At 46.1% G+C, this 15,247-nt stretch overlaps 1 protein-coding gene across 2 annotated transcripts in view; it reads left to right on the top strand.

Annotated features, from left to right (window-relative positions):
- WDR25 (WD repeat domain 25) overlaps positions 1-5,684 on the top strand; it is a 116,670-nt gene extending 110,986 nt beyond the window's left edge. For both annotated transcript variants that reach the window (XM_075615071.1, XM_075615070.1), the window contains exons 5-7: positions 1,593-1,763; positions 3,564-3,704; positions 5,347-5,684. In XM_075615071.1, coding sequence (XP_075471186.1) covers positions 1,593-1,763; positions 3,564-3,704; positions 5,347-5,568 — 534 coding nt within the window. In that variant the 3' untranslated portion in view covers positions 5,569-5,684. The remainder of the gene's footprint in view (positions 1-1,592; positions 1,764-3,563; positions 3,705-5,346) is intronic.
- The last annotated feature ends 9,563 nt before the right edge of the window (positions 5,685-15,247 follow it).

The raw sequence follows: 15,247 nt of genomic DNA, 5'->3' as shown, positions 1-15,247 counted from the left end.
CCCTGCAGGGGAACTACAGTTCCCAGCAGCCCCCGAGCCTTTGGATCACCTGCTGCACTACAGCCAATAGGACTCCTGGATTCCCCTGCTTGCAACAAGATACATTTGGCGTGCTTAGACAGCCACGCCAGTCAGAGCTGAGACACAGAAGGGTAAAGGTGTATGTGCACGGTGTCTGTGGCCCCTGCACTAGGCCAGAGACCCCCTATTAGGCACCAGCTAGGCCCCGACTCCCCTGAAGGTTGTGGCTGCTACAGGGACAGGCCCTTAGACAGGGACACTGCCCTATTATCTGATTAGTGTCAGGGACACAGCAGAGGATGCAGTGCAGCAGTTGCGGCCTGTGGTCTGAGACCAGACCACCACCGCAAGGCCTAGAGACTATCTTCTCGGTGGGACCCTCCAGCTGGATAACACCCCACGTGGAGGCAGACTTATCACTGACGGCGACGGCTTGGGACCGGATGGACCCTTGTCTTCAGTTGGCGCTAACGGGTGTTGGAGCACCCGGCAGGTATATCACCGTCTACAAAGTGCACCAACTATAACACTGTGGGCAGCGCTGTCACACACTTCCGGGTGGGTTGGCTACTGTGGACACCAGGTTGTGTAGGTACCCAGGGCACCTCTGTATGTTGGGGGACACTCTCACCAGGGTGTGGACTAAGTGGATGGACAGTGGTATATAGGTATGGTATATAAAAGGACTGTCCCATTGAAATCTACTGGGGCAAATGTGTTTTACCAGAGGCGTCTGTTATTGTAACCAATGGGGCAAATGATATATAGGTCATTGTAATTAATATGAACATGACACGGTCATGATGAGAGTTTTTGTACCCTGGAGGGTTTCTCATTGGATTCCTTGAGATAAGAATGGTTCATCTTCTCTTTGTCCTGCTCATTACCTGGAATCCCTGTTGGAAGCTCTAAATTCCTGACCGTGCCAGTTAGTCCACTCACCCTAGGGACAGTTTGCAGTAGGAACACACATCAGTTATTTATTACTAATAGCAATGCCAATAAAACATGGCCACTTTTAGTAGCACAAAAAGGTTCCTCAGCACTTCTTCAATAAAAGAAAACAGGATACTTTATAGTATAAATGTTTTCATGCTAAAAACCAGGTTGACCTTTCATGTACCCTAGGCCTTTTATCAAAACCACAATAAAGGGCGTGTGACGCTCGAAACGTCAACTTGAAACTTTTCGATGCTACAGTTTTTTGGACCATGTGGTGGTGAGCGGTCTTTCCTCTTGCACTCTGACTGCAACGCACTGTAAGTGAGGAGTGCCTCTACTTACCCAATTTCTTCTATGGCAGGAGTGGCTAACTCCAGTCTTCAAAAGCCACCAATAGGTCAGGTTTTAAGGATAGCCCTGCTTCAGCGCAGATGGTTCAATCAGTGGCTCAGTCGTTGACTGAGCCACTGATTCAGGCACCTGTGCTGAAGCAGGGATATCCTTATAACCTGACCTGTTGGTGGCAGCGGAGGACTGGAGTTGGCCAGCCCTGTTCCAAGGCTGCTTACAGTATATACTTATGTATGGCCGACGTATTGAAAGCTAAGTGATAACGGCTTGTCTTGCAGGTGATACGAGTGTACAAAGCTGCAGTGCAACAGCACTTAGAACTTCTCTTCCTTCCTGAGGGAAACGAGTTTCTGAGCAGCACTGACTCGGTGAGTCGGGATTCCGCCGACCGCACCATCATTGCCTGGGATTTCAACACTGCGGCAAAAATCTCCAATCAAATATACCATGTGAGTTCAACACTATTTTGTTTGTGTTTGTTTTTTTAAATAATAATAATAATAATAATATTAGCATGTTCTTGTATAGCACTGCTAGTTGTACGCAGCGCTTTACAGATACATTTTTGCAGGCTGAGGTCCCTGCCCCGTGGAGCTTACAATCTATGTTTTTGGTGCCCGAGGCACAGGGAGATAAAGTGACTTGCCCAAGGTCACAAGGAGCCGACACTGGGAATTGAACCAGGCTCCCCTGCTTCAAACTCTCAGTGCCAGTCAGTGTCTTTACTCACTGAGCCGCTCCCTCTCCCTATTTCCCTATAAGAATAACTTTCTGCTTTATTACAGTGATATGTTTTGAAGAGCATTTGATTTTCAGTAAACTGTTATAAGGTAATGAAAAATGTAGCTTCAAGCAGTGATGAGTGCTGCCTACATTACAGCCCCACAGTACTCTTTCTAACGAGCTGCCATAAAGAAGCTGCCATGTGGAAAATAGTATTTACTGGGCAATAAAACCTATAAAGATTCTCCAGTTCAAAGACCGCGCGTGTGTCTGTCCTGAGCATCTTTTATTGATCGTAATGCATACGTTTTCATTAAATGTGTATAGTCCGTGTACGTCTTGGTCCTTTGTAGTAAATTAGGCACGGAGAATAGGCTTAGACTTGACTTCCATCATATTGACTTAGCTCACAAGAGAAATCGTTAAAGGCTCGTCTGTCAGAAAGTGAAGCAAAACATACAGTCCCACTCACATGATTGCTACCTGCTTTTCAGACTAGGTACCTTTACTCTTTATTTTCCATCGTAATCGTATGATTCATTGTGCAGCTGCCTTGAAATGTTATGTTATTGAGGAGCATTAGTGTGGAAATACTCTTGCAATCCGTAAAGGCGTTTCTTTAGTCCATATATGCCCTAACTACAGTAGCGTGTGACAGAAACCGTATTTATTTTATATTCCGTCATGTTTAATGTACTGTTCACTCCTAGATTTCACTGTATTGCAATTCATATATATATAAGCTGTGAACATGCAGCAAGCTTAAGCCTATAGGGAACCATGTCAAAATGGTTTTTGAGGCAAAAAGTGACACTGTGTGCTCATTTGCATGTCATTTCCCAGAATCCCTTGCTGCAGTGGAAGTGCTGTATGCTGGGTGATAATGGGGAAAGGCGGGATTGCAGACCTGCCTAAGACATGCAGATGAGCATACAGTTGTATTTGCATATTTGCTTTCCTGTGGAGGGTTTTTGTCACTTTTTTTACTCACCATAACTTAACTCAGTATTATGGTAGGTATATATATATATATATATATATATATATATATGTGTTATGGTGGGTAAAAAAAAGTGACAAAAACCCTCCACAGTAAAGCATAAAGCAACTGTAAATATTACTGTATATATATATATAGTTAAATAGAACAGTTGGCACTCCATAGGTGCTAATAGGCTGTTGATGCTTGTCCCATATGGATAATATAGACATATGTTACCGTTCCGAGGTCTGGTAAAGCAACAGACAGCACTCAATTGAAGAAAACTTCACAAAGTATATTAGTGAAAAGTGTATCCCCCTGAGGAATGTCCCATTTTGGAGGACCGAAACGTTGGGTATCTTGATGTACCACTATTTTCACTAATACACTTTGTATTACGTTTGAGTCCCTGGTGGCTTGATCTACTTACAGTAAGATCTACACTTAAGTGATATGTGATGTATACACAAGCTGAAAATGATCACTGCAGAAAACTTTTCAAGATGTGTTAAAACATGTCATATACCCCAATTTATTTTTATAGGAGCGATACACATGCCCAAGCTTTGCCCTGCACCCAACGGAAGGTGTCTTTGTTGCACAAACAAATGGAAACTACATGGCTTTATTTTCCACCCAGCGTCCGTACAAAATAAATAAGAAAAAGAGGTTTGAAGGACACAAGGTATTATTATTTTTTTGTTGCTATTTGAACGTTTAGATTTAGTGGACCCGTTGGGTATTTTAGTCGGATATACATCACTAATGCATTACCTAATTGCAAACAAACAGAAATCGGGAGCGATTGCATAGGTTGACGGGATGTTTAATAATGCTGTGCAGTGATAGCATTTGTTTGGATGGCTGGAAATGTATCCCAGATTGGTGCGAAGAGGAAACGAGGGTGTTCGTAGCCCTTATATTATAAACAAAAATATATGTCTAAATTGCTCAGGAATAAAAAAAAATTGGCAGACTGCTGCAAAAACGGAGTGGAAGAAATAAATCTGTTAGCATATGTATATAGATGAAGAGAAAGTGTGATTTATACATAAAAGATGTACCCGGAGCAGTCAAAAATAGGCAATAAATGAAATAGCAGCAAGGAGAAAAAAAACAAAGCACTACTGATTGAACAATAGAACAAAAAAATTGATAGAGAAGTGCGTATTCCATAAAAACGTATATTTTATTGGTCATGTAGAGAAAAAAAAGCAAAGGTATTGCCCCACCAACGCGTTTCACGCCCCAGCGCTTTATCAAGGTGTACGTACACCTCTGCTAAGGTGAGGTTTCCAAGCAACTGCTATTCACCACCTACCTATCAATTTATCATATTATTACTGTAAGCAAGGGTCATCATATGGGATTTTTATTATACATTACACATGCTGTGCGTTGGTTCTTAGCACCACAAATAAATGAAATAGAATTATAGTCCATCTACTAAGCCTAGTTGTATGTGGAATAATGCGGTAGCCGCCTCACCTGATGTCCTGTGCGGAGGATGAAAAAAAAGGGGATCTCAGATGACCCGGTCGCCCGAGGGCGGGCCCCGCCATGACGGAGCACCTACCCCGTCGGCCGCGTGGGTCAGCTCCTGCTAATCCATGGTTGGCGAGTGGATTGCGTGACCACACTGGCTAAGGATTGGATAATTCAGCTGCAAGCCAAAGCAAGTAATAATACTCACGATGCAGTTATAGCAGCGATGTAAGTGATACAACCTGGTTCTGGTATGCGTGCTTCAGTCCCAACAGAAGAGCAGGAATATAGTGGTAGAAAAAGGTTGAGCACAGTTGATAAAGCGCATCTACAATGAGAAACGCGTCAGAGGACCTACCTTGTTTGTTCAATTTTTGTGGCTGTTATGCCCATTAAAGAATTAATTTTTACCTGCCTCCAGCCCTTTGCATTTTTCACTGTGCCCAACCTTTTTCTGCCACTATATTATTGCTCAGGGAGACAATACTTTCCCCCCTTGTGTACAAGGTTAAAAATCAACTTGTAATGGTCCCCAGTGAAATGTTAAATAAGGAATTACATTGAAACATGAACACATTAAATCAGGGGTGGCCAACTGCAATCCTCAAGGGCCACTAGCAGGCCAGGTATTAAAGATATCCCTGCTTCAGCACAGGTGGCTCAATCATTGGCTCAGTAGAAGACTACTTCTCTGCTGAAGCAGGGATAGCCTATAAATCCAACCTGTTAGTGGTTTTTGAGGACCGGAGTTGGCCAGTTAATTTTAGAATAAATTAACGCCACCCCTGTGTTAATTTATTCTTAAACTCTGTTCATATTTTTTTCCTTCTTTTAAAACGCAGGTGGAAGGATTCGCAGTGGGATGTGAATTTTCTCCAGATGGATCCCTAATAGTAACAGGAAGCTCAGAGGGCAAAATTGTCTTCTACAACTACTATACCTCCAGAATTGTCCGCTCTATTCCTGGAGACGGCAGCGCGTGCGTCAGTGTTGCCTTTCATCCAGTTCTTCCATCGCTTCTCGCGTCATCTTACTGGGATGGACAAATCAGAGTTTGGCAATAACCACACAATTCTACCCTACTGCTGACTTGTGCTTTAATGGTGTTGGATAGAAGTATTCATTCAACACTGTGCTATTTCTGCTTCGCGATTGGAATAAATATTTGTTTTTTAGTTTACATTTTTCTAGCACTCGATTTTACTTGTAGGCAAATTAGTGTACACTGCTTTATACATCATACATCTAATTGTAACTGTTTTCAATGACATGTCCTGAAATAATACTACATTTAACTGGCCCAGTTAGGAATATAACTTAAAGTGCACATTTAAGACCAACACATGAACATCTATAACGCTATCTTCTTCAGGACTTGATATGACCGGACCATAGACTACTTAATAAGAATAACTTTATTTCATATAGCGCTTTTCTCCCAATGGGATCAAAGTACTTCACAATTACAGGTGAGCTTACAATCTATGGCCATGAGATAAAGTGACTTGCCCAAGGTCACAAGGAGCTGACACCGGGAATTCACCCAGTGACATTGATACAGTATTGAGCACATCAATCCAATTACTTTCACAGGAAGGGCCTGGTTTTCTTCTACATATTCCGTTTCACAACCAGTTGATCTGTGATCTGCGGCGTGCAGGGCATGTGTTAAAATGATGGCGCATTTGCAAAAAAAACGCTTGTTTTGTCTGATGGCCAAATAGAAAGAGAAGGGCGAAGACTAATTATAGGAGTGTCAAAGAAACAACTATTTTGCCTCTCAAGAAATGTTTTCACGGCATTGGGGAAGGAATTTGACTTGCCACAGGCCAATTGCTTGACAAATAATAGTTTTTAAACCAGAATATTAAACTGCTTCAGTGCCACACGGGTGTCTAATGCACCTCAATGATCAAAAGTGGTGTCACTGAACCCAAACAATGCACAAGTCAGAGTGGAGTAGTTCACACAGACATATACAATGGAGACGTGTAATTAATGCAGTAAATAAAACTAGAACCGCAGATGTTGTTTTTTTGGTCATTGCTGGATTTGCAGCTTTGAAAAGGTTTAAATCCATCCAATCATGTAAATTTCTGAACTTTGCTGGTATATTTTCTTAACACTAGTTACAACCACACATCATATACGTTATGGTGGGTAAAAAAAGGGACATAAACCCTCCACCGTTCAGTGTACAGCAAATACAAATACAACTTGTGAGCACATGCACATGTCTCAAACAGGTCTGCAACCCTGCCTTTCCCCATTATCTCTCAGCATACAGTACTTCCACTGTAGCTAGGGATTCGGGGAAATGACATGCAAATGAGCACACCGTGTCACCTTTGACTTCATGCCCACTGGTTATAATTTCCCAAATTATGGAAAAGTCCCCAATCCTCAGAAAATCACTCGTGCTTAGTTTGTGAGCAAATGAAATACAAAGTGGCAAAGGTCCCCTCACGTCTCTACTCTAGAGTTACTTTGCTCTGCCGCTGATCTGACTAGATGACACTGCACCTTAATGGTGATTTAGAGCTGAAACTATCACTTCCATTGCATGAAACGAAGTCTGTAACCGGTGTTACCTAGAAGGACCTTTCCAATTTCATCCATAATAGGTCTCTGTGTGTGCAGAAAATGGATCTCACAAGCCCAGTGGGGAACACTGGAGCTGATTTTGCAAGACATCTTTTTTACTCAAATACAATGGTCCCTTTCCCCTTTTCACTTGATTGACAGAAAGAAGCAATTAAATGTAGGGAGAGTTAAAAAATAAAAGTAAAGGTAGTGATATAGTCTGTTCTTTAGATTTCCACTGTGCAGCTGCAGGATTTTTTAAAACTCATTAATACTTATAAAGTTGTGCTTGGTGTTTGTCCTTCCATTACTGGGAGTTAAATATGAATTATTTATATAGCACGTATACCCTCTTTATATAGCAAGTATTAGTTAAGTTGAAGAGTTTGGCGTATGTTGCACATTATGTTGGGACGGAGATTGCATTCTAAGCAGGATGACAAAAATACAGTACTTGCTTTATATGCTATACCTATTTCTTTCATCGGCAGAGTATGTTTCGTAGTAGTGATATTGATCCTGGCGCAGTGTAGATTCGCTGTGTGTTGCGATACATTTTAGGGAACCAACAAGAATTTTTCTCACGGTGGCGAAATATTAAATGTTAATGTCAGAACTCATCAGTCCTTCTTATTTACAAGTCTTAAACCAGGTTATAGTCCGTTCCGAGGGCTCCCAAGATACTTACTGGTGAAGTTATCAGGTTTAAATCCCCCTGCGAAATGAAGAAGGGAATAGATCAAGGTGCTGCCAAATAATGCACTCTCGGGGCTTCTATTCGTTTTTTGTTCTGAAATCTCCCTGCAGAGGAAACTTCACCGGATGCCAGTAACTTCACCGGATGCCAGTAACTTCACCGGTACATATCTTGAAAACCAGGGCGTCTCCCGAGCTGAAAAAAAGCACAGTTCAGCCCTTGGTTCCCATACCTTTAAAAAGAAGAGGAAGTCTTTTTGGGGGGCTGTTGCTTTAAACTGGCATGCAACTCAAAAAGCATTTATGTGCCTTGATTGGCACTATCACAGTTTAAAGAATAACCCAGAACTTGCAGAGATTTTGGAATTGCTAGATTGCCCTTCCTCACAGTAACCAGCCTCACACTGATGAGACCCAAAAGGTCGAAACAGCTGTCTGTGAGTAGGGTTACTGGCCAGGCACTTCTTTAACTCAGGCTGTGCGGAAAAGCTGTGTAATGTAGCAGGCATAAGCGTTGGCTGTGGATAGCCAGCCGTCCTATACGAGGGCCGCGCGCGCGCACGGCAGTGAGCGTGGAGCCGGCCGACAGGGAGGAAGATTGCAAAAAGTAAGTTTTTGCGCCGCTACCGCCGCTGTTATATATGTATGTATGTATGCGTGTGTGTGTGCACAATGTTAATAAATAATTTATTCTTATACCACATGTCTTTTTTTTATCATTTTAAAAATCTTATACTATATTAGTGAAAGCACTGTATGTTTGCCTGCCTGCCTGGATGTCCGGTGTCCCTAGGGGAAATCTCATTGGTCCCTTGGCCCGCCCGCCCCCGCACACCTCTCATTGGCCTGAGGCGGAGTGACGGGCCAAAGGACACACAGGGACACACACACACACAGGGAACACAGGGACACACACACACAGGGAACACAGGGACACACACACACAGGGAACACAGGGGGACACACACACAGGGAACACAGGGGGACACACACACAGGGACACACACACGGGGACACACACACACACACACAGGGACACACACACACACACACACAGGGACACACACACACAGTGACAGACACACACACACACACAGACACACACACAGACACACACACACACACACACACACACACACAGGGACACACACACACAGTGACACACACACACACACACACTGTTACATACCACAGTGACCGACACACACACAGTGACACACACACACACACACTGTTACATACATTAGCGGGGCTCACAGTGTTAGCAGCACCCGCGCGCACCTCCTCCTCTCCCCGTGTCTCCCGCGCTTTCACCCCGACCCCCCCCTCCCCCGGCGCCGCTACAGTCAGCGGGACACACACACACTATTATTACCCCTTCAGCGCCCCCCCCCCCCACCCAGTGTCAGCGGCCGTGCGAGACCCCCCCTCTATATCTCCCACCTCTCCCCCCCCCACACATATACATGCCCCCCCCCTCCCCGGCGCTACAACTCACCCCTCCCCGGCGGGGGAACAGCCAATGGCCAGGCAGGCTGCCTCGCGGCGCCGAGTGCCCAAGATGGCGGCGCCCGGGACACAGCGGGGGAGCGGCCACAACACGCTGCCTCCCGCCTCAGATCCACGTGGGACCTGCCGGATGGGTGAGTGAGCGGCCTTCACCTCCCCTCCACCCCCCCTTCACCTCCCCTCCACCCCCCCCCTCCCCTCCAGTGTCAGTGTCTCCCCGATACCCCCCCCCCCCCGGCGCCGCTACAGTCAGCGGGGGAGCGAGCGAGCGCCCGGGACACAGCGGGAGAGCGGCCACAACACGCTGCCTCCCGCCTCAGATCCACGTGGGACCTGCCGGACGGGTGAGTGAGCGGCCTTCACCTCCCCTCACCCACCCATCACCTCCCCTCACCCCCTTTCACCTCCCCTCACTCCACTTCTCCCTTCCACCCCCCTTCACCTCCACCTCCCCTCCACCCCCCCCCTTCCACCCCCCCCTTCACCTCCCTTCCACCCCCCCTTCACCTCCCTTCCACCCCCCCCTTCACCTCCCTTCCACCCCCCCCCTTCACCTCCCTTCCACCCCCCCCCTTCACCTCCCTTCCACTCCCCCCCTTCACCTCCCCTCCACTTCACCTCCCCTCCACCCCCCCCCCCTTCACCTCCCCTTCACCTCCCCTCCACCCCCCCTTCCCACCGCCTCCCCCCCCTTCCCACTGCCTCCCCCCCACCTTCCCCCTCCTCCTCCTTCCCACCACCTCCCCCCTTCCCACCACCTCCCCCCTTCTCCCCCTTCCCACCACCTCCCCCCTCCTCCCCCTTCCCACCACTTCTCCCCTCCTCCCCCTTCCCACCACTTCTCCCCTCCCCCCCCCCCGCTCCCCTTCCCCCCCCGCTCCCCTTCCCCCCCCCCCGCTCCCCATCCCCCCCCGCTCCCCTTCCCCCCCTCCGCTCCCCTTCAATCCCCCTCCGCTCCCCTTTCCACCGCCCCCTCCGCTCCTCTTCCCCCCCCCTCCACCTCTTTTTCCCCTTTCCCCTCCCACCCCCTCCCACACTTCCACCCCCTCCTCTAACCCTTCCCCCCCCTCCTCTAACCCTTCCCCCCCTCCTCTAACCCTTCCCCCCCTCCTCTAACCCTCCCCCCCCCTCCTCTAACCCTTCCCCCCCCTCCTCTAACCCTTCCCCCCCCTCCTCTAACCCTTCCCCCCTCCTCCACCCCTTGCCCCCCTCCTCCACCCCTTGCCCCCCTCCTCCACCCCCTCCTCCCCTTCCCGCCGCCCTTCGCCTTCATGCCCGCCTTACCGCCTCCCCACCCCCGCCTCTGCCTTTCACCCGCCCTTACTCCGGCCGCCTCTGCCTTTCACCCACCGCCTCACAGCCGCTGCACGCACTGAACAGACACCCGCCACACTCGACACATACCTGCCGCCACACACACCTGCTGCCTCCCGCCCCTACGCACCGACATCACTGACCCACCGCCTCACACCCTAGCAGGACCCCCACTCACAGACAGCACTCACAACCCACGCGCCAGCCGCCGCCTCACACCCTTGCAGGACCCCCACTCACAGACAGCACTCACAACCCATGCACCACCCGCCGCCTCACACCCTAGCAGGACCCCCACTCGCACACAGCACTCACAACCCACGCGCCACCCGCCGCCTCACACCCTAGCAGGACACACGACTCAGATTTTTACATCACTTATGCCACCAAAATATACATTGTACTGTGGTGTGGTTACAATAAACCATTTTTATACAACATCGTATTACATTTTCTTCCATCTTTCTTTTCAATATTATTATCCAACCTTTACAACAAACAGTCACCTATTGTTCCACGATTTATAAATAATACTACCTATTACGCATTTACATCCCGGGCAACGCCGGGTCTCTCAGCTAGTATATAATAAATTAATAACTCACACAATCTATATACACACACATATATACACTCACACACACACACACACACATATATATATATACAAACATACAGACCACTGCAAACCTGTCGCTCCCGGCAGCACGGACCGTACACACAAAAAGTGTGCGTCACGTGCACGCGCGTTTGCACTAATATAGAACAAGCCTTATATTATTAAAATTGATTAGACACTGTGCTCATTTGTATGCCATTACCCAGAATCCCTGGCTGCATCGGAAGCATTGTATGGTAAGAGATAATTGGGGAAAGGTAGGGCAGACCTGTCTGAAACGTACACATATGCTCGCAAATGATATTTGTATTTGCCATGTCTAAAGAAAAACTTTACATTTGAAGGTAACTATATTCAATTGGAAAATGTTAAGTGAAAATAAACCAATACACAAGCTAATGGTAAAAATGTACAAAAAGTACAAAGTAATTCCTACTGCACATGCATTGCAACTCAACCGGTTGTGTCAGGGGCCTGCTGAGCAAAATGGAGAATGGAGGCATACTGATTTACATATTCAGTTAATTTATTATATAACTCAAATGTTTTAGTTTGCGTAATACTCAATAAAAAAGATATACTTTGTTAATACCAGTTTTACCCGATTGTAAGGCAACGTTTTTTTTTTCCAATAAAGTTAAATTGAAATGTACATACTTGCCTTATAATCCGTTCCCGCCCACTTTACGAGCCAATCAGCAGTTGGATGTATGAGGTAGGCAGGTAAAACCGAGGAAGGTCCACCTTGGGGGCTTGAAGCAGCCATGTTGCTTGTGGCAGGGTCGCCCTATAATCTGGCAAATAAGGTACTTCTCCAAATACTACTGTAGCCAACTAACCTCTGACTACTAATTTCCCCAGCACTAAGTCCCGGTAAAGAGAGGGCAGTGTTGGGAGTAAATCCTTCAGGGCCTGGTTATTTTATTGTATAGGTTGTTAAATAATACAGTTCAGCATTAGCCTGGTACTATAAGGGCCTATGCCTGATAGGAGGCCGGCTTACAAGCCACTCCCCTGAGAAGGAGGGTTTTTCCCTCTAAGGTTAGAGTGGAGCAGTTAGTTCTGTGCTGACCTCCATGCGTGGAGGGGGCACCTGTAACGCCTCCTGGATAGGAGTGGACTGAGGCCTTACCCTGTTAGGGGGTAAGGTAGCTGGGGAGGGGCGCTTAGGGCCTCGAGCCCTCGGTACTGCCTTCAGGGGAATAAAGACTGATAAAGCTTGCTGTACCAAATAAAGTTCCAGTTATACCATCCTTGGTGTGGTCTTTGAAAAGAGTTGCCTGTGTGGACCAGCCTGGTCACTCCAGGATCCTCATGGGATGGAGGCGCTGCGCTGACTACGAACAACCAGCTGAAAGCCTGACCTGATGTCTCCCCACAACATCGCGGAGCCCTCAGGCCTTCTGTAACACCAACAGGCATGCAAGAGAAACAGATACAGACCGGCACCTTAGAGTCCAATTAGATGGTATATAAAGTCCAATAGATGGCTTGAAATATCCAATGTATGGTGATCTAGTCCAGTGGACAGCAGATTCCTCAGCAGCAAAAGTGATATGCCATGCAGGGAAGACAAGAGAACAAAATCATAGTGTAACACAGTTGGTTAAAACTTAGCACATATAGACATACACAGACAAACCCAAACACACTTAAACAACACTGAACAATAGGCTGACTAATATTAACGGTTTTAATGAACACAGTAAAATCCAGCACACTGGTGACGAGCAGGTTCAGGTTCCGGTGTTTTAAAACCGGAATCCTACTTACAGCAATGCCACAGGATATAGGCAAGTGGGTAGTGGATTGATCGTCTGTCAGTAAATGCTTGTGAGCGCGTGCCGCATGTGGAGTCCTGCAGGTCACTCCTCGTGCTGATGCCGAAAATGGCGACTTAGCCTTCTACTCCACAAGACGCCTTCCGTTTGCGCCCGGAACTGCGTCACAGCGGGCGGGACAGGGATACCGGATCGCACTCCAAATGCCAGCTCCTTCTGATCACAACTCCAGAAACTGCTGCAAGAGTCTGCTCCTCTATCAGTGATGCTGGTAATAGACTCTCAAAGGCCCTGTTGCTGTAAGTAGGATTCCGGTTTTAAAACACCGGAACCTGAACCTGCTCGTCACCAGTGTGCTGGATTTTACTGTGTTCATTAAAACCGTTAATATTAGTCAGCCTATTGTTCAGTGTTGTTTAAGTGTGTTTGGGTTTGTCTGTGTATGTCTATATGTGCTAAGTTTTAACCAACTGTGTTACACTATGATTTTGTTCTCTTGTCTTCCCTGCATGGCATATCACTTTTGCTGCTGAGGAATCTGCTGTCCACTGGACTAGATCACCATACATTGGATATTTCAAGCCATCTATTGGACTTTATATACCATCTAATTGGACTCTAAGGCGCCGGTCTGTATCTGTTTCTTTTGTGTCTCACTAACTGTGTTTGGGTTAGATGTTCCTGGCAGCCTTGTTTATTAATTCATTTAATATTCACACTGTTGTCTTTATAATCACCAATATATTTGTTTTAATCAGTTTTTAGCGCTAATCACAACACTCTTTTTCCTTGTACCAACAGGCATGCACCAGCACCATAATACACCCGGTAGCTACATGATCTCCCTTAGGGGTATGGGGGGGGGGGGGGGGGGGGGCAGGGGGTGGAAAGGTGCTACACTACTAAACGTTTCATGTTAATCATTGTAATAAAGATTGTTCTTATGACAGTACTTTCCGCACCGTATTCTTCACAGATCTAGAACAGGATTTACAGGATTGGGTCTACGTTTTACAGTTTATGCTCGGTACATATTTACAGTAGGTTCCTTATATCGTGGTATATTGTGATGAATGTTAGCGCTCACATTACGACAAAGACATAAGGATGCACAAACTTTAAGCCTGTAAGCCTCGGGGGGAGAAATGCAATATACAGTAAAGGAAATGTTCACTGTAGAAACAAATGTAACAGGTGAAGATGTAATATTGCTGGTTCAAGTTTATGAACAGGAAGGTCAAATGTATCATCTGCAGCTGTACCAACATGTCTAATTAGACCCAAGGGAAATATATGTTCTCGCGCAACACGTAGAAGTGCTCTTTTCCTCAAACCGTCGTCGGGCATTAAAAGTGTTTTACAGCTCACCAGAATTGAACATTTAATGATTGTCTGGAGCACTTAGCGTGAGATAATAAAATGAATGGTTTTCCATGTGGAGTTGCCAGCCACGCATTCTAGATTTTCTGTGCAGATATTCTTATTGGTTTAAGATCTTTTCCAACAAAACAGAAAAGAAATGTTGTTGATGACCAAGATCCCGCACCTTCGTTTAAAAACGTTTAAATGTAACTGTGGTGTTGTATCCGTTCAAAACCTTTCACAGTCAAAGGAGCCTGCAGTGCATTGGCGAGCCATGTGTTACATGCCCCTGTATATATTGTATTCAGTTTAATATATCCAGACTTTGTGGGGAAAGGGGCACAGACAGTCATAGAATCCAGATGTTTCCATTAACGTACTCACAGTGGCTCCTTTTCTCAACAAATACTGCATTCCCCGTTAACAACGGCAAAGGTGTCTACATCTCTGCTTGTACCCCCTGCAGTGTTGCAGCAAACGCTGAAAGCCGTAGGCGTTTTATAGACACATTAGCGAGTATTAAGTGTGCAGGGCCAGCAGGGCATGTGCAACCATTTTAGCTGCCAGAAAGAGCCATCTATTGTCACTACTTAGATCGTGCAGAGAGTGGGAAGTTGGAAGTGGCAGAGAAAGGCAATAATCCGATACTGTGCTTTTAGAGCAGTTCCGTGCTTTAGTCGCAGATACCCATGACTAAACAATGGATATATATATATAGGTATATATTTTTATATATATTTATCCTTGACATATCACTTTCTATAAAAGAAAATCATTTCACCTGGCTAGATTTAAAAAAAAAAAAAAAAAAGCTTTTACCTAATTGTTAATATTGTTTACAAAAAAACACCAATATGTGTCATGCCTTTTTCTTAACAC

The sequence above is a fragment of the Ascaphus truei genome, chromosome 9 (assembly GCF_040206685.1).
Source record: "Ascaphus truei isolate aAscTru1 chromosome 9, aAscTru1.hap1, whole genome shotgun sequence".
Classification (NCBI taxonomy): domain Eukaryota; kingdom Metazoa; phylum Chordata; class Amphibia; order Anura; family Ascaphidae; genus Ascaphus; species Ascaphus truei.
Note: the sequence above shows the minus strand (reverse complement) of the source record. Positions and strands in the feature narration are given on the sequence as shown.